The sequence below is a fragment of the Puntigrus tetrazona genome, chromosome 9 (assembly GCF_018831695.1).
Source record: "Puntigrus tetrazona isolate hp1 chromosome 9, ASM1883169v1, whole genome shotgun sequence".
Lineage (NCBI taxonomy): Eukaryota > Metazoa > Chordata > Actinopteri > Cypriniformes > Cyprinidae > Puntigrus > Puntigrus tetrazona.
Genome location: NC_056707.1, coordinates 14,242,418 through 14,262,536, shown reverse-complemented (window position 1 = coordinate 14,262,536; position 20,119 = coordinate 14,242,418). Strand labels below are relative to the sequence as shown.

The 20,119-nt window shown below is 38.3% G+C and overlaps 1 protein-coding gene across 15 annotated transcripts in view; it reads right to left on the bottom strand.

Moving 5' to 3' along the window:
* Window positions 1-3,447: 3,447 nt before the first annotated feature.
* The window catches only part of lmo7a (LIM domain 7a), a 40,927-nt gene continuing 24,255 nt past the window's right edge, over window positions 3,448-20,119 (bottom strand). For 4 of the 15 annotated variants that reach the window (XM_043248108.1, XM_043248118.1, XM_043248120.1 and 1 more), the window contains 23 exons: window positions 19,378-20,109; window positions 17,627-17,656; window positions 16,874-17,000; window positions 16,309-16,448; window positions 15,419-16,040; window positions 14,553-14,783; window positions 14,267-14,381; window positions 13,799-13,960; window positions 12,699-12,874; window positions 12,534-12,597; window positions 12,177-12,227; window positions 10,829-10,854; window positions 10,515-10,622; window positions 9,805-9,897; window positions 9,132-9,535; window positions 8,098-8,154; window positions 7,876-7,931; window positions 7,530-7,688; window positions 6,613-6,802; window positions 6,240-6,491; window positions 5,333-5,441; window positions 4,239-4,341; window positions 3,448-4,144 (listed from right to left, as the gene is read on the bottom strand). In XM_043248108.1, coding sequence (XP_043104043.1) covers window positions 4,122-4,144; window positions 4,239-4,341; window positions 5,333-5,441; window positions 6,240-6,491; window positions 6,613-6,802; window positions 7,530-7,688; window positions 7,876-7,931; window positions 8,098-8,154; window positions 9,132-9,535; window positions 9,805-9,897; window positions 10,515-10,622; window positions 10,829-10,854; window positions 12,177-12,227; window positions 12,534-12,597; window positions 12,699-12,874; window positions 13,799-13,960; window positions 14,267-14,381; window positions 14,553-14,783; window positions 15,419-16,040; window positions 16,309-16,448; window positions 16,874-17,000; window positions 17,627-17,656; window positions 19,378-20,109 — 4,030 coding nt within the window. In that variant the 3' untranslated portion in view covers window positions 3,448-4,121. Of the gene's footprint in view, window positions 4,145-4,238; window positions 4,342-5,332; window positions 5,442-6,239; window positions 6,492-6,612; window positions 6,803-7,529; window positions 7,689-7,875; window positions 7,932-8,097; window positions 8,155-9,131; window positions 9,536-9,804; window positions 9,898-10,514; window positions 10,623-10,828; window positions 10,855-11,998; window positions 12,032-12,176; window positions 12,228-12,533; window positions 12,598-12,698; window positions 12,875-13,798; window positions 13,961-14,266; window positions 14,382-14,552; window positions 14,784-15,418; window positions 16,041-16,308; window positions 16,449-16,873; window positions 17,001-17,626; window positions 17,657-19,377; window positions 20,110-20,119 lie in introns of those variants that run through there. The other 11 variants (XM_043248122.1, XM_043248123.1, XM_043248109.1 and 8 more) reach the window with 10 other exon arrangements.

Below are 20,119 nucleotides of genomic sequence, written 5' to 3'. Positions count from 1 at the left end.
CACTACTCACCTCAGTCACAATTACGCAACTCTGCATCATTCACATCTATACCGCTTCTTTATTCAAATCCCAAACTGACTTTTGTGTAGTATTACTTAATCCACAACATCATTACTATAGTACTACTATATTTTATAAGAGGGTTGCTTAGTCATTTCAGTGTTTTATGCATTTCAAACAGCAGTCTGGTCCAGTGCATGTAGAAGAGCAATTTAAAACGAGCTCACCCTTTGAAGCGCTCTCATTAATTCCAAGTAACGATGGATGAAAACTGCATGGGGTGACACTGGAACATGTGGATGTGCTTTTTCCTAAGCTCAGCTGTGACGTGGAGTCCGGAAATCACCAGTCACAGATATATGGCTACTGCACCAAAAAAGAACGGATACTTAAAGCATAAATCTGTACGGGATAAGAAAACATAATCGGATTAATCAAGGGCAATTGCGCCCTTTTCAAATTTTTGTGTAGTAATATCTAAACCAAAAACCGCTAGTGGCTCTAATTTTCCAGTGCACCCTAAACTTCACACCATACTTATTAATCTCCTGAGATCATCAAAATCATTTAGCGTGAAAACAGAAGATTAACTTGTGACTTAATATTCACCTCCATACCCAGCTCAGCACAATGGCAGCTAAATTCACAGCAGGCGAGAAAACATCCTCTTGGCATAATAACTTCAAGCATATCTGCATCCTCCAGCTGTGGCCGCCTTAGCATTCATGAGCAGTGAAACATTTTCCATGTCACCGAAAATGAAGGGCCAGCACATTTCATTGGAGGCCGAGCATTAGAGCAGTACAGTAAGATAGAAGACAAGTATAGATTGGATCTTTGAAGTATGCCATCAAGGGAAATTAGAAATCAGTGCCTGCAGTGATCGCACTCTGCTTAGGTCTTGACATAAAAAATGAATCACTCTCTACCCCCACACCAAATCTCCATTTGACTGAGAGAGAGAGTGGGTGCTCTACCCCTCTTTAAAAAAATCCTTTTGATTCTCACACCTGAAAGAATCCTTCGCTCATCCACTTCAGTCAGGTATCCACTCACTTCTCATGCATGTGTTTGGCTCTAAAGTGCGGAGGAGAAATGATGCAGTATCTGAAAACTGTGATTGAGGGCTGTGCTGCATGTCACTGCCAGGTTACTAAGTGCTGGTTTAATGGCCACTTTAGTCAATAACCATATTACCCACCTCCACGAAACAACAGGAGCCTCCTGTACAGAAAGGCTGATAAAAACAAGCCACAAGAAAACTATGGAAAAGGGGGGATAAAACTGGCTGCGCTGTTTACCAAAAAAAAAAAAAAGGATCGCTACAACATCCAAACAGATCTCTGCATTAACTGAAGTGTTTCAGGAAACTCAGGGTGTTGTAAAATGAAATGTGAGCTGCGTAAAAAGCAAGTGCACGTTTGTCTCCGCAGCACTGGGACAAAGCGGCAACATTCTTTTTCTTTAATCGATCCAAAGTATTGCCTAGAGCTACGGTCCGGGACATATCAGGATCTAACTCGATTTCCTTTCACTTCATCAAAAAGTCCTAGAACAATCCTTTTCTAAAGCGCCGGAAGAAGCTTCTGCTTATCATGACACAAGAACAGCTTGTTGAGAAAACGGCACTGATAGGAAAACCAGTAAAAGTAGCAAGCCAAAAACACATTAAACTTGAAGAGACCAATGATGAGATAGCATACAAGTCTGACAGCATGTTCTAGAAGGTGTTAAGATCTCCAAAAACCTTTTTAAATCCTCAATATACACTAGTTTTCAGGGTTAGAGTACCATACAACTTAAATACCAGACCAGTACTTTTAATGGTATAATGTAAGCATATCTGTAGTGCAAATATGCCGTCTTGCTTATTTTCTTTTACTTGAACTGTAATTTGACTAAAACTCTAGCTGCAGACAAACAACTTAAGTGACTAGAATCAAACTGGTGTTGTTATTCTTAATTGCATACTACTTAATACTACAGGGGGAAAAAAATAAAGTAATTTTCTTACATTAAAGAGCCTTTTAATAAAATATCCAAAATAGTGTTTGAATTCTTAGATAAGAATGTCTTTCAAGTGGTATGACTGAAATTTCCCATGTCACTTTGTAGTGTTATCTATCCAACATGTCAGATTAGAGAAGTGCAGTGCCTTGCAGGTGATGTTCAGTGAGAAACTAAAACCATGGCAACTAGACATGGCTGACATCAATAATGGAGACTAAAATTAGCATCAGTCCAGAGAGCAGGTGGAGGAGGATATCCTTTATCCCTCCACCCACCAAACTAAAGACACTCAGACAATGAGATCGGACATCTGTAGCACCTCTTTAACTGAATTTTAAAGATCTCTTTATGCGTGTTCCACAGGTCAATTAACTGCTCACCTAGGCCAACAGTGCCCCCTTGAGCTGACTGCGCTTCAATTACAAACAAACACACAAATGAAAAAAAAAAGAAGTAGATAATAAATATGTAGCCAAGTAAGCTAACACAAAACCAATAAGATGTGTAGATCTTGTGGATGATACAGAAGGCTACTGTGTATAAAGCTTTAAAATACAAGTGAGAAACTGCTGGGAGGAAACTCTATCTAGATGTTCCATATCTAGACAAATTTCCACTCACCTTTTACCTCCAGGTGATCAAACTGTCAAAATAAGTGCCACTGTAGCCAGTTCTCTGCAGGGTAAGAAAAGACAGCAAAATACACATTGGGAGACAGAGAGAAATGTAGGTCTTAGGGCTATCTAAAGCCTTAAAACTGTACAATGTTATATTCATACTTGTCATATAGCAACAAGCAAGCTGTCTGGCATTATCTGTGGTTTTTAGGCTTGTAAAAATGTAGCAACTGTATTTTTTTGGAGCATTGATTAGCATATTTATAAGCACAGTTTTATTTTAAATACCATTGTGCAACAAGACCGCAGCTTTTTTTTTTCTATACTAAAACCTTGGTTATTTTTCATAGGGGCAGTACTACACTCATATGAGCATCAGGTGATGCTCTCCATTAGAACAAACTGCAGGAATAGCAGGACTCCTTTTTCTGTGCTCTCATATTCTGAAAAATAATATTATTGTAATGCTCCTGAGTCCCTGATACATCAGATTCACTTTTACAAGACTAGCAGTGAATTCCCAACAGGTGTTTGCAGTGTGCAGATGTAATGTCATTAGGAAACTGCAACAAAAATACATACTCACTGAAAAGTATCATGGGAAATGTATTGTAGTTCTACAATATGATAAAAATACATGAACCATTGGAAAAGGTATTGGATGAAAATCCCCTGCGACTGTGATGAGGCTATAAACACAATGAAAGTCAAACCAATGTCACTTGAAGACAGTAAAGGTGGATTCAGGCTATTTTTAAAAGGAGAAATAAAATCTAATTAATGAGAAATCAGCCAAGTAAATCACACTCAGGAAAGATATTGTGGTTTGGAAATTTTATTTACAATTATTACTGAGTACGCTGCTTTTGTTCTAGATTTTTCCCCCTGCAGAGAACTTGCTCAGATGCATAAAATAGATGCTACCAATGAAACAGTATATAGCTCATGAGTGCTGCTTACTAACCATGCCACTCTTAAATAAATTCTTAATGGATTTATCCTTAATCATCTTTTCCCATCAGAACACAAAAAGGCACACAAATGAAGTGTAATAACAGGATATTTTTAGTCAGCAAACCCTTATATAGAAAAGACTGCAGGAGAAACCTAAATAAGCCATGACAATAAAATAATATTTCTATGAATTACTATAAACACTTTCTTGAACATACAGATATCAGTTAACCAACCAGAAGTCATCAGAAGATTCAATCAGTGATGATGAAAAAGACAGTGTATGAATTATCTCTTCAAATGCATAGTTCATATTCAGGTACATGCACATCCCTTTTGTACAAACAATTACTAATACTTTCACATAAACAACCTTAGGAATCTCACCCTCTCAAAAGTGAAAAAGTACAATAGAAGCTCATTGAATAATCAAGGTTGGCTAAATCACCCAATGTTCATCATATCTCCAATACGCTCTTAGTGTTTACAGTTCCTTGTCTGTGATTGGTTCCTCCTCGATCTGCTGCAGTACTGCGAGATCACATGGCTGTGGGCTGCCCAGCTGAAAAAGGAGAAAAATCGTCATAAAGAACATCGGAAATCACTCTGTGAGCTATGTAACTGAGCCGCATATATTGCAGAGATGTGTGGCCTACTTTTGAGTCGCATATAGCAGGAGTTACAATAGAGCTGTTGGTGTCGTATTCTGACTTCTGCTCCTGCTTCTGAGCCTCCCAAATCAGACCTGCAGTTAAAGCACTGCAAACACAAGATGAAAGAGCACATTGTTAGAAAGACGGAATCCTCCATGTAATGCCGTATCGCACACTCACCTCTATATAAGAGTGAGAGAGAGAGAGAGAATCCTAGCTTGAGGTCAATGGCAGCAGCATAAGAGGATATGAAATTGAAGTAATAACACCAGCCGAAAGGACCAGAAATAACCCAGCAACAAGATTAGAAGGAGGACAATGCAACATGAATGAGAGGATGAGCAGAAATACAAATGATTGGCATTTGGAGAATGACGAGGATGTGCGAGGAACGATTAAGCTCCTGATGAGTCACATACAGCTGCTCTGAAGGTAAACGCATTGGAATAAATTCAGGAGGAAACTCAATAAGAATGAATTACACCCACTGATAGCGTCATTTATTTACAAATACTTGTCTGTGCTGTTTTAGCACTTGATTCAATATATAAATGTGCTAAACGCATTATGCACGGTGCACACTCCCAGATTTGAGTGCTAACAGCAGATTACTGCAATTTGGAGTACTTTTAAAATTGCATTTTAAAATACATGAAATATGCTTGATTACAGAACATTTGAAGATATAGGTCACATTTTTCATCCGTTCGCTATTATTTAATTATCATTTGATAATTATACAAAATGTACACAAACATAGATATACGTTAAAAATGGTGCAGGGCTAAACCATCATATAACTAGACTTTATTAGATTTTAAGAGTCAATGAACAATTTTTCTTTGCTTATTTTAGCTAAAAAAAAAATGACAGTGTTTTAGACACGAAAGACAAGTCACAGGGCAGTGCTGTCAGTGCCGTTATCCATGAAGCAGCTAGAATTGGCATTTTGATTCTCTGGGTTGACATTTTGATCGTGTATATATGTGCACAGAACAACTGATTAGAATAATCGTAAAAGCAGGCAGAGCGCATTAGTCAGGTTAGTCACTGATGAAGCCAGGCTGGACCTGACCTCAGAGTAGCTGAACGCTCACCTTGAAACAACTCAAATGATAACAGAGCCCCAGGGACTCGATGATCATGGCTGCTCCTTTGCCCAGTGGTGTATTACAGAACGAACACATTTTTCTGCCACTCACTGACCTAGATTATAGAAAACATCATCTGAAGCCCAGCAAAACATACTTGCACATAGCCCTTGGCTCATGTGGGGTGAAAACACATTTTGAAGACAACAAGAATATGGAACACGCGTGAGAATGGTTGGGTGGTATGGTTTAGATCAGCAGTTCTCAAGTGGTTTTGTTTCAAAACTCAAAAAAGTATCAAAATTGTTCACATCAGCAAAGTTTCTGTGAAATTACCCAAGCAACAGGTCCACTTCTCAATGACAATATTTTAGCATGGCTCACACATTTGTCCCTTTGAAACAAGCAGCTTTCTGTTGGTCAGTGCTACTTGTTTCACAAACTTGATTCTGATGCAAAATATGCATTTGAAAAACTTTCACCCTCAAAGCAAAATTCCAGATTGCACAGATTCCCATTGAAATTTCTTAATTTTGATCATGAAAATACACAAAACAATAGTAAATGTGACAGCAACTTTAGTGTATTTAATTGTTAGCCAATCATGCAGAATAAGAACAAGGCCAAATGATATATTCCCCCCAAAACTGACTTCTGATCAATCTTTTGTTTACTTGTTTTCCAGTAAAACACCACCATATCCTTACAATAAGATTCATTTACATGAGAAGCAGTACCGCATAACATTTGTGTTGTCTCAGACTGGAATATGGAAGTTGAAGCCTTCTGTTTCGTTATCCAGAAATAGTCTCATTTTATGATTCTGCTGTCATTAACCTACCAGTTGAGAACCACTGTTTTAGAGTGTTTAGATTACAATGACATTTTCCTTTATTTTTTTACTGATGAATACCTATTCCGTGGTGGAGCTCGAGGCTCTGGCTCTGGTGTAGTTGCGGATGGGGACCAGGACTGCCTGAGGGAGCTCATGGACTGAGATGTTTGCAGAGTAGCAGACCCTGGACGTCCACTCTGGTACGACGAGGAGCCTGAGAGGGACGACTGGGGCCTGCTGTAGTCTGGTATGGACGAAGTGCTGTTAGACGTGCTCCAAGATGATCTCCAAGAGGAACGAGGCATATCGAGGTTGTCAAGTGACTCGCCTCTGCATGCAAAATGAGCTTGTCAGTCTTTGTGCTTAAAAGTCACATCAAATTCATTTTTTTCACTGCACATTTTGTTCAATCATTTTGTTACAAAGAAAAATACTGTTGTCCATTACTGACCTCCTGATGGGCTGATCATTCGGTTCTTTGGCAGTGACACTGGCAGCGCTCTGCTGGCGAATCCAGCTGTTGTCTGTGTTCAAAGAAGTCTTCTTTCTCATTTCATGAAGAATCTGCTGCCTCTCCACCTCAGCCTGAGACTGAGGATCTTTCTTATAGTCTCTACTGAACTCACCCAGACCACCGCTCGCTGCTCGACCCAACAACAGACAGAAATCACCATTAATAACAAAGTGACAAGTTGTAAACAGAGTTGGTAGCCATCAAGAGCAAAAGCAATATTGATTTCAGATATTCTTCATCCGATTATATATAGTGGGGCCCGAATGTATGAGACCACAGGGGATATGTGGAATTCAAAATATAATATAAATCTGGAAATAAACAGGCTTGAACAGATGTTCTTGAATATAATGCTTCAAAAATCACTCTAAAGTAGATAAATAAACAAACAAACATTATTCAGCACTATAATCAAAGTTGAAAACAGCTGTCTTTTGTGGAATTATTTGAATTTTATGGATAATTTGATTAACATAAAGTTAACAGCTTTATAAAATATTTCTGTAACAATATAAAAATCTTTATTGTCACTCTTGATTCTCAATTTTATTCATCCTTGCTGTATAAATTAAATAATTACTTACTAAAAAAAAAAGAAAACTAACAACAAACTTTATAATGTTAGTGTGATGCATGGTAAAAATGGTTAAAAAAAGGAAAAAAATAGATGCATTTTCACTCGCAGTCTCAGACTTTTGGACCCCACTGTTATTATATTACTTTTTAAATCAAAAGCACACTGATGATCACGTGGACATAGGCATGATCACAACTGATTTTGCTGATATTGCAATTATCGAATTTGCATAAATCAGTTCGAGCTGATTGATCGGCTTGGGTCGAGCCGCGCACACCTCTCTCCGGATCTCTGTATTTCATGGCATTGAGGATGCTCCTCCTCTCAAGCTCTAGCTCACTCGCTGCCTGCTCTCTCTGGATCTTAGAGTTTTTCTTTCGCCTCAGTTCCTCTTCAAGCAGCCATCCTGCCAAACCCCTGTGTCTTCCGTACACACCTGCAGAGAGCCGCAGACTCTACAGCACCCAGCTAACGGCAGCCCTTACAATGTGTGGCCCACGACAACACGCTCTTGAGGAAACTGACGCGATCCTTTACATAGTGCTGTCTTAACGGATTCTTATTGGTCAAAAGAACAATAGATACACAGAAAGGTTTGGAGAAGAGATAAAAGCTGCACTGACCTTTAATATCTGGTTTTGCGGTCTCATCAAGTTCTGGAGTTGATTTGGAAATAGATCTACAGACCAGATTGGAAGAATAAGGATTACTCTGTCTCATAAACATACAGATGAAAGATCTTATTAAATGTATAAATCCTATATGGATGCATAGCCAGAAAGCGCTGTATTCATTGACAACTTAATTCAATACAAATGGGTGTGCAAACAGCAGTGTCCTATTACCTGTGTGAGTAGGATAATTGAGGGTAAACATTGGTATAGCCAAAGGAGTCCACCTTACTGTGGCCAAACAGCAGAATCAGCACAGACAAGCAGATGTTCACATAGTCATGACATTAATAGAAGACAAATTAGTCTGGAAAAACAGAACTAGGGCTGGGAAGTATGACCAGAATCTTAAATTGACACATCATCAACATTATTTAGTTATTTATAGTTTTTTTTTGCTGTAAAAATGATGAAACATGCATTTTACACTAACAATTAATGATACTTTAATATAAACTACTTCTACACTGATACACTAATATTATAGTACAAAAATATATTTAAAAATGTTGTTCTTTTGAAAATCCTGAAAAAAAAATTATAATATGAAATGCATCTTGAGCACCAAATCAGTATATTGAAATGATTTCTTAAGAATCACGTGGCACATTTCTAAAATCAGTAGACTATATTACTACTTGAAAAAGTAGTTTTAAAAAAAGAATTATTGAAAAAAATTACTGGCTGCATTTTTCGATGATACTAACCACGTGGTACTGGTTTTTGGTAAGTCAGTGAATTAAATATTCTATGAAAGAAAGGTCTTATTTGGTTATACCATCCAACTCTAAATTCTGACTGAATGAGTCGCTGCAAAAAGGCTCTGTAAAATAGACAATATACTGTGACAGTACTTCAGCTACAAATAACTGAAAATTAATTTTCTTTAGAATAACATTATCGTTTCCATTAATCTAACAATGCAAAGCAGTCCTGCGCACCGATACATCCACATCATCATAGAAGTTATTGCAAATGTATAGCGTCCTGCCGCCCAGCCCTTACACAGACAATGTTAGTTTAGACAGGTTATTTGGTATTTTAAGCAACATTTGTCAAGCATGATATTCAGTGCCATTCCATCATGTTAACATTCTGGAAGTAAACAAATCTGACATGCATGCTTGAGAAAATTATATATTCATATCAGTATGAGTAATGAGAGATGAGACGTAAAGTAAGAGACACCGGGTAATGACAAAACTCACTCTTGCTCCTGATATCTCTTCTGATCTTCCAGTCGTCTCCTCTCTTCCTCTCTTCTATTCCTCTCTTTTTCCTGAAGGAGGCGCTCTTCTTCTTCTCTTCTCCTCCTCAGTTCCTCAAGGCGCTCTTGTTCCTCCCTCTTCCTCCTCTCTTCCTCTAAACGCAGCCTCTCCTGTTCTCTTGTTCTCCTCTCCTCTTCTTCTCTCTTCTTCTTTTCTTCCTCAAGGCGCTCTTGTTCTTCTCGTTTTCTCCTCTCTTCCTCTAAACGCAGCCACTCCTCTTCTCTTTTTTTCCTCTCTTGTTCTTCTCTCTTTTTCCTCTCTTGTTCTTCTCTCTTTTTCTTCTCTTCCTCAATGCGCTCTTCTTCTTTTCTTCTTCTCCTCTCTTCCTCTAAACGCCGCATCTCCTGTTCAACAGCAATCAAAGGATTTTTTGTATCCATTTTTTTTACATTGACGATATGACAGTTTCACATACCACTTGCATATAAAATAATAGTCTATTGCAAAATCATAAAATGGCTTACATGAACTTTTGAAAAGAGTAAATTAGTTAGTAAAATCTGTTATTTTCCTGAATTGTCCTATTTGCTTATTTGTATATACATTCTCTTGAGGCATCCATAAAATACTGACCTGCAATGGTTATGATAAATAAATAAAATATTACATATACCTCCTCATGTTTTTTGAAGTTCTCCTTCTCAAGCTCTTGCTGGGCCTTTCTCCACTCCTCATCAAGTTTTTCTTGGTCTTTCTTGTACTTCTCCTTCAGCAAGCCAAGCAAGGGGAAAACAGGAGAGAGAGGGGAAGAAAACAAAAAAGAAACTGATTGTAACTAAACAACGCTTCAAATTACAAAATGCATAATTGCACGGTGCGTTTGCCATTTATTAAAAAAATGTATTAGTTCACTACCAATCAGATTTGGTCACCAATCTAATTTCTACAATCTCAAGAAAAAATTTACTCACAACAACCGAATATGATAAATCTATTTTATACAACATAATGTTTAAAATAGGTAAAACTTTATTTTTGACAGTCCACTTTAGACTTTCTACTAACAGTAAGCACCTTTGTAACTACATGTCAACTAGCAGCGTAATAGTATACTGTTTGCCTAATAACAGTTTCAACAACCTACAACATACTGACTATGAGAAGTTAATGTCAACTTATTTTATTAACCTTAAACCTACTAACCCTAACAGTCTACTCTGGGGTTGATAAACATGTAGCTGCAAATGAATGAGATTTAGTTGACATGTTGTTACAAAGTTACATAATTAATAGGATGTCTACTAAAAAAATGTAACCCAAAATAAAATTTAGTTGATAGGTTTACATAGCCAAATGCATGAGCACAGATACTATATTATTTACCTGCAGCAAACGCTCCTGTTCTTTCTGCCATTTCTCCTGTCGTTTGCGCTCTTCTTCAGGGTCCCAGGACCAGCGTGTAGTTGATGAAGTGATGGAGGGAACAGGTAGCTACAGACATAGAAAACTTTTTTAATTATGAGCCAACCACTGGCCAAATAAATATTTTCCAAGACCTTGAATGATCACATTGTCTTTTCAAATACCCAAAACAAACTGCATTATGAATTAGACTCCATGATTCACTTAATTAATCAGCTCATGCATGTCAACAACAGTGGTTTGATTAGAAGAAAACACAACTAAACACAACTTACATTTGATATTGCTGCATCCGACCCCCCTGTAAAAACCAGCAACAATTAGATTTTTCTCAATAAATACATTGTAGTCTCTATGTTTAACAAAACCCTTCTAGCATGAAGAGAACCCATAAACAGGATTCTATCGTGTATCTATCGTGAATAGTGTCGTGAATAGTGTCTGTTCAAATAAGAAACCCATAACCCAACAGTTCCATAAATAAATGTTAAATTAGAACCACATGCAATGGCTTGAATAACAAACACATGCAAAGTCTTCAATATCCAAAACAAATGAATAATGCATAAACACCTTTGGTCTGCCTTCAAATGCAATGTCACATGCAGAAGCACTGGTTGTTAGTAAAACCAAACCCCACATCCATGTCCAGCACAGCATGCACTATTCACATTCACAATACAATACCAACACACTCCACACTGGTTACTGATTTCTTTCTCTGGGCTGCTCTGATAATCAGGGATATACAGCAAAGCTGACTCTTCTATAAGAAGGTAGTGCAGGCTAATATTCATATCTTTCCCATATCGGTCTCACACGGAATTCTTTCATTAATGCCTATGGGAAATTCTCTGATATTATATTAATGTGGCAGGTATCAGCAAGAAATGGACTGCTCTATCCCTCTGATGCACTTTCCTATTTTTTATTCGGAGTGCTTTGTATGTTGGTATGGTTCCTGACATGCTGTCTTTAAGAGGTCTTTAAGAGAAAACGCTAAAAAAAATTAAAAATAAGGTTTGTTTGCACTGAAGTTCGTCATTATTTTTTCATCTAAGGCGATGTAAGCAACAACAATCATTGCAATGTAACAATTCTGAATTAGTTTCATAATGTAATCATTCTTATGTCATTTCAAACAGAACCAGTACTATTTTACTATTATTTATATAACCGCTTATAGTACTCACTACAGGGAACTAAACTTCAGAAAGCTTGAAATTTAGTTACGTGGACTATTTTATGGTGGTTTTTTTGAAGCCTGTGTCTCCTGTCATAGTTTGGAGGAACTACGATGGTCAGTAAATAATCACAGAATTGTCATTTCTAGGTGAACTATTGCACTATTTTGCACTATTTACTCATGAATTACTCAGACTCCTGTAGACAGCATGTCAGAGCTCGAGATGGAAGTGGACACTGCACACTCAACCCCCCTTTACCACAGAGGTAGACCAGAGAACTGACTGTGAGCCCTGCAGAAGGAAGAGCACAGAGGTTATGAGGGGCGTCTGCTAGAGGGAGGAGGAGGATGGCAGGATGAAGACTTAGCGGTTTACCCACAGCCCCCGAAACACAAAGCCTGAATGCACCAGCACTTGACTGATGCTGTTCTGTTACCTTGTTCAAAAAACTCTGATCTCCTTTTTAAGTTTTTCAAAGTAATGGATTCTACATGGGAGATAAAAACGTTAGAAGAAGTTGAATCCGTACAAAGGAAAAAGTTCCAGGTGCCCTGGGGAACTAGATTTAGCAATTAATAATGGTTTTTGGCTATCTATTTTTTTTACTTTTGGCTATCTTAAGTTAATCAAAAACAAGCATTCTGGTCAATCTATGAAACAATCTGTGAAAAAGATTCATTCGTTTCACAACTTTTCTGCACAACATGCATTTAATAAAACAAACATAGAAACAAACTTCACAAAAAGCTTCACAGAATGTTTCCAAGCAATTCGCTGAAAAAAAGTCATTTACCTTTATTATTCGAAGTCTCTGCATCCTCATAGAAACCACCATTTATCCCATTCAAACCGTAATTCTGTAGAAAAATAAGAGGCAACCGGTTTAGTATGATAAAGAAGCTTCAAAATAAATCCAAATGAAGTATGATATAGATGTTATTAGTAATATTCTGCTTACATTGCCAGACTGTGAGCTGACATTCACAGTTTTCACAACCATATCCTTGGTTTGTTGGGATGTGAAATCCAGACTGGTGCTGAGGTATGGCTCAGAGGGACCTAGAGGATCCAGACTGGTCAGATTGATGGTCTTATGGCTTTTAAATGGAAGGGAAGGTAGGTCTCTGCCCCAGTCTGATTGTGGCATGTCGACAAAATCATTTATTTCAAAAACACAGAATAATAACAGATGCACGTCTACAGACATAATACTAAATTCTAAATAGTGGGGATGAAAGACAGACCACCTTCCCCTGCCATGCAGTCAGAATGAGCTCCACACACAACAGGTTTACAAACAAGCTTACAGATGCCCTCTGATCTAGCTTCAGTCACAAACCATAAGCCTGCTATAAACACTGAAAAATGGACCTTTCATGTTATAAAGAACCACAGACTTCAGAAACCAAGAAAATAAGAAATAATGCACACTGTTTAGGAAGAAATAAAGGCATACCACACATACTGTAGACACCAGGACAGGAAAAAGTAGACGATAAAGGAATAGATCACTCAAAAACTATTACAGTTAAAATGTGTTTTTTCATTCAATGGAACAATAAATAAAATAAAATGTAATTAATTTGAGTAAAATCTGAAATTATGCTTTGCTCGACAGCCCAATATATCAGTGTGAAGAAGAAGAAGAAGAAGAAGAAGAAGAAGAAGAAATAAGATTTTTTTCTGTGCTTCTGTTTTTCAGCAACATAAAGGTGAACATATATGCAATATATAATGTTGTATATTATTTAAAAATATATTATTATATTATTTTTGAGTGAGCTTTTCCTTTAAAAGAAAAAAGGAAAAAAAAGGAAAACCAGCCAACTGACAAACATAAGTTGATACACTATTACTGCACATTACTACTATTGTATATTCTATCTTTAACTACAGAGTTATCCCAGAAAAGAAGACCTAAATGTGCTATATGTGTAGCAAAGTGTCTGATAATGCTATTTCTGCTACTTTTGGTTAACTTCGGAAGCTTTTTCCAGGCCTCTTGTGGTCATTTACTCAAGTGAAGTCTGAGAGAGTGCTGCACTCAAAGAGACTTACTATTCTTGCCATGTCTGCGGATGCCCATGAGCAGACTACCCTGCTGCAAGGCCTCCTCCATACTGTTCTTCCACTCAGTATAGCTCATGTCTGACACCCTGTGGCCGTTCACTGTAAGGATCTCATCTCCAACCTTCACTTGACAGAGCTCCGCTGGGCTGCCTTCTCACACACATAAACAGAAAATTTTCTTAAATAAGAATAATAACAGTGACAAATGCCAAATTAACCTCTAATCGTGATTTAGATAAAACTTTGCATCTCAAACAATACGTTACAATAATGTTATTTTTTTTATTTCATTGCTGTGTTTGGAAACTAGAGGCTCGTCAAACTCAGCCAAGAAAAAAATCTGCCCTATATACTGTAACAGATGCTCTCTGAAGCAGCAGGCAGAGTCTGTACTTTATGCTTCATTAATTCACTGTGGAGCACACGAGATTTAAGGATCTTGTACGTTTCTTTTACCTGGAACTACAGATTTGACACGGGCCCCTGTGGAGTCCCAGTCGCTATGGAAGCCAAAGTCCCGGCTGCTGTTGGGTTTCTGGTTCAGGCTGATCCTCATCTCACTGTAATCCACCTGGTAGACACAGACAGGTCATTTACATCCAAACCGTCACAAAGGGCAACACAGAATCAAAAGTGTAGCTTTAAAATGGTTTAAGGATTTAAGGAATATAAAGTGATCAAGATTTAAGGAATATAAAGTGCTTGTGTAGCTAAGATTTGTGAGTTGAGAGTCTTGCTTTACCTCATTAGAAGGTATGAGCGTGGATGGAGACTTGGGCAGGGGGGACACCCTGTTGACCGGAGTAACAGGAGACTGGGTTTTCTCCTCTTCCTCCTCTTCATCACTGCTTTGCACAGGACTTTCCTGGGAAATATCTTCATTTTCTTTCACATACTGGGCATATCGGTTGGAAACTGTTGTTTTCTTTAGGCTGTCTGTCTCTCCATTTGTGCGCTTAAGAGACTCGTCCACCTAAAAGGTTTTTAATACCATATATTGTAAGAATTTTCGCAACCAATCTGAACTCTATTTGAGTTTTTTTTGTGTATTTATCCTTGTCGTTATAGTTAATAGATTAGAATAAATCATGATCAAGACTTGTTTAAATATCCACTTTGTATAGGCCTTGATGTGATTTACCCCGATTCATATCATATGATGTGAATCACAGGATTCAAAACTTTGATTTGATTTGAAGAAAAAAAAAAAGCTTTTTAAAATCAATTCAGAAATTGTCACCAGGAATTCCACTGTTAAACAGTCATTAAAAAACTTAAAATAACGCTAGCTGACAACAAAAGGATATACCATTAAATAACAACCTTTTCACTCAAATTATTGTTAAAAAAAATGTTAGAAAATTTTTACTTCTAGAACAAGACTGCTGCACTCCATAATGAGATGCTACGCTTTCTCAAAAAAACATCTGACTTCCCTTTCATGGTTTTACTCTAGATGTGTAACTTTATCATTCATATACGATGTTATTACATCAATATTTTACTGTAAACTGATCAAAGCTATGGTGAGCAGCACAAAGTTAGCAAAGAAATTAATTCACAAAAAAAGCTAATCAAACAGGTTATGAGGTCTTGATGCCCTCTCACCGTGAACGCTCTGGGAAGCGAGGCGATTCGATTGGTCTGTGTCCCGAACGGCCTGGGCGTGACTACAGAGGTGAGTCTTGCGCTATCTGATCTCTGGTAGCTCCTGGGGAGGGAGGCAGAAACTTGATCCAGCCCAGACTGCTTTGTATCCATTGAATTGGGTTTATACAAAGAGCTAATGGGGCCGCTGGAGTTCTCGACTGGCTTAGTGTTGCTAATCAACTCCGAGCTGCTGAGAACGCTGCTGGTTTTACTGACGCCGGTGGGCTTGATCAGGCTGATGTTGCTGCTGGAGAACGCAGGAACTGGATCGTCCAGAAGGCTTTGGGTCGGTGCCTGACTTTCCTCAGTGTTCTTATTTATTTTCAGTGGGATATCTGGGCTGGAGCGATCACGTCTGGTCTGAAAATCTGTCTGATCTGATGCCAGAGTGCCAGCGACAGGTTCCTTTTCTTTCAGAGATGGTATGGAAGGTAGTGAAGGTTTGTCCTTGGGGGCGTAAGGGGTGTCAATGGTGTAGCTACGTGCTGGTAGAGTTCTGCTTCGTGGTACAGGTTCTTCGAAGACATCATCAGAGATGGAGTTAAAGCTGTCCCTGTAGTTGCTTTGCTGTCGGCTCTCTCTGAAAAGGGGCAGGAGCGAGAGAGGCAGGACAAGAACAGTGATTAGATTACACTGAGCAGACGACGGATCAGAGAAAGTGGAACCTACTACACTCTCCGCACCAACAGCAACACAATTGACATTGACTGTTTCCTCAATAATAAAATAAAATATTAAATGAAGTATAAAATTCAATTAATGAAATAAACATTAAATAAAAAATTAAAACATTCAGTTTTGTACTGTTTAAGCTACTTAATGATTTAATGTATGTAAAGTATGTTCACCTCTCATCCTGCATTTCCTTGAAGGTCTTTGATTTCCTGATAGCGCCTGAAGTGATCTGCTCAATCTGCTCTCTCTCCTCTTTCTTCTTCACAATGTCAGAATTCACACTCTTGCGCTTATTCTTCCACCTTGTAAGATCCTGCAGGGACGAGGAGAAAGACACTCAGCCTCCATAACTGGAGCACAGGTGCTTATTCATAAGCAGTAACGGTAGGAGGGACAGTTCAGGGGAAGGGTGGAGAGACACGAGGACAGATTGAGAAGTGAGGGAGAACTAGATTTTGCTGGTGTCCTATTTTGCCTGTTTGGCTCCACCCGACTCCTTTTCCCGTGTGAATTAGGGGCCCGTATTCGACCTAAATGCTGCACTGAATCTAAGTCCAACCGCACGATAAAGTACCACTGAGCAGATACAGACTACTTATTATTGATGAGATTGTGTGGCTTGAAGTTGAGGTGAGGAAATCTTATTGTCTCAACTTTCATTGAACCACAGGCCAAACAGCTGCAGATATATACACGATCAGTAACAAAACCTTGTAACCTTTGTGATTCGATACTCACATCTTGCCACTTATCCTCATTCTCCTTCAAGCGAGTACGCATTTTCTGCATCTCTTCAATTCGCAATTCCATCGAAAAGTTACTGATGTTCATCTCCCCTTCGGTGATGTCGCTCACTGATTTGCTCCTGTACATAGTTGTTTTTCCAAAAACATTAGCAGTCAGGAAAAAAAAAGCTATGCATTAAGAAAAAAACGATTTTGTGTACTGTAGCCATTCAGCTTTTTGATATTAGTAAAAGTGTTACATACTCTCATCAAGCAATTACACAAGTATTATCAATTATGAAATGTGCACGATTAAATACTAAAGGGTTAGTAAAACAGCAGACATGTTATAAATGTTCTTTAAGCCACAATTAGTTGTCTTTTTGGACAACTAATGAGTTGTCGCGAATGTTATGTGGCAACTCAATAGGTTAGTATTTCATGAGTGACCTTTTCAATCACTTTCACTCATGTGTCTTACCTGTGACACCACAATACTGCATTACAGAAATACCTATGTTTTGGAATATTTCCAGAAAAATATGATTCACACAAATTTGGATTAAATTAGCCAGCAGTGTGTGTCTGCAGTCTACACTAATACATTTTTTAGGAAGTAGCCCATGGGGATCAAAACATTGTGAGTACATTGTGTGTGTCAGTGCTTAATGATGGGGAGAGCAGAGGAAACAAAGGCCTACGCAGCATCCATGACAATACACACACATACACACACATGCTGTGCCTGCACAATGCCACAACTCACCCTTCACTACCAGAGCTTTTCTGGAGCAGTCTAGGGAACCAAAGAGAACCACAACAACAACACAGTCATATATACTGGTGTGATGACTGACAGTTTTTTTGACTGACCAATAAAGTGTTGTGTGCTCAGCCAAGTCTGCATTTATTTGATCAAAATACAATAAAAAGAGCAAAAGTGTAACATTTATACATCTTAAATTAACTGATTCAGTGTTTATATATTTTAAAATGTCATTTATTCCTCTGAAGACAAAGCTGAATTTTCACAACGATAACATTTTAAAATGTCTGTACTGTCACTTTTGATCAAGTTAATGCAACCTTGCTGAAAAAAAGTATTAATTTCTTAAAAACAAAACAAAAAAAAAAAAACGTTTTTACTGATCCCAAACTCTGATCTTGACTATACGGCAGTCAGAGCTTAGTCACAGCACTCCAGCTATGATCAAGCGCATTTGTTTTTTTTGTTTGTTTGTTTGTTTGTTTTTGTTTTTTCACAATACATACAGTCATGCTTCAGCATTCAGTTAATTCTCTGATTACAGACCCAGCTGTCTGGCATTTAAAATGTGCAAACATAATATTAAGTGCCAGTTGTAACTTGGTTTAGGTATAGCTTAATGTAGAATGACATCATTGGAAACTTGTAGAATTCCCCACCAATCCCAGTGCGGTTGCTCTTTTTAATGCCCCGACATTACATGGACTCTGATCAAATGAAATGTTGTACTTGGTGTACAAGTGCTAGGTGTGTTTCCATGGCCACATAAGTGTAAGTTCCAGCTTTCACAGGATCACAAGGGTGTGGGGAATTTGGAGCTAAAGCGCATTGTAAGCTACCTCGTAAAGAGTGAATGTGTCTGACTGGATTATTTATAGACATTGCTCAGGTTTTAAAATTCCACCACAGCATAGCTGGATACACTAGCACCTTATAAAGCCTGTCATTAGCCTTTTGCTTAAACAAAAGTTACGGCAATATAGTCTGTACATGATGTATCAGTTTCTTTAATGCATTCATCATCAGAATCAGTCTTTTTATTGAACACAAACAAAATGCAATTCACAGGCAGTTTGTCAGTCTCTGTGAAGACAAAACAGGGCTATCTGTAAGGCAAAAGTCACTTTATGCATCCTAATGCAATGATGTTAATTAAATGTAAATGCAAATAAATAAATGCTAAAAATCCATAAAATGCTAATTTTTTTTAAATAAAGTAACTATAAGAATAATAAACTGCATAAAACAGCTAAATTATCTGTACTATAAAACTGTGCATGTATGATTAGACCATAAATTAAAATAATATGATAATAAATACCAGTTTGCAACATCAAGGAGTATAAAGTACTGTTTTTGTACAGTTAAAATTACTGGAAGGGACTGACGCCATTGCACATTCAAATTAAAAATGGCTGTACCAGCTCTTATGTTAAAAATAGGGTGAGTGAATCACAGCATGAATCAAATTTCAATGCTGAGAACCATTTAGACACCAAGACAAACCAAAAAGAAGTTCAATTCTGAAACCAGTCCATCATAATTCGAGAGAATTTATAAATATCGACCTGTTACAATTATTCATCAAGTGGCAGTTCTCATGCAATCAAAGTCACACCCATATTAAACTCACAAACATCTGCCATTGCCAGTATCAGATCATCGTTAACACGAGAATGGGAAAAGTACACCGCAGCTGAGATCACGATGACAAGCGCACACAGGAATTTCTGCAGGCTCAGAAACCTAACCTCTCCACCATCAGCCTCTTCCGGTATCGCACACGGCTGGCCTCTCTGATGGCTTGCCATTTCTGCATATCTTCCTCACTGCAAGAGAAAGAAACACCAGGAGCTTCCCTTTCCATCTTTCCTTGGGTATTTAAAGCTCTTAGCTTCCTAAGTAGCATATCATCTGCCTTCAGGTGCTGTTCTGCTCCATGTTTAATCTCTGGCTTGAGTTTGCGCTGTCTGGGTTCAACTGGGTCGTACATCAGCTTGGCCTGCAGTTTTTGTGGCAAAGCCCATGCCTCTGGAATAGGAACAGGGTGGTAGTTATCAGGGGCCCCAGACAGAGAGCGATGACTGACTTGCTGCTGAGCCCTTCGAAAAACCACATCGTCTTTTTCGACGTCAGGATAAACGGGTTCACCCTCACGGCGGGGCTGAACTACCACCATGACGTCGGCTTCCGATCTGCGGCGAGGCACCAGGAAGTTACCATACTTCAACTTGGCCAGGTCATCGCTCGAGTGGAAGGCATTTGTACGACGTGTGAACATATCGTCATTTTCCAAATCAGGCAGGATGTCGGCAGAAACGTTGTATGGGTCGTTAGGGTGTTCACGACCAAGGAGGGGACGCTTTTCGCATTTTATGAGTCTGGGGCCAGAGGCGGGATCTGGTCTGGGCCAAAAATCAGGGGGCTTTAAATTAAGAAGCCCAGCAGTCTGCTGAGCACCCATGAGACGTTGTGTTTCAAAACTGTAGTGAA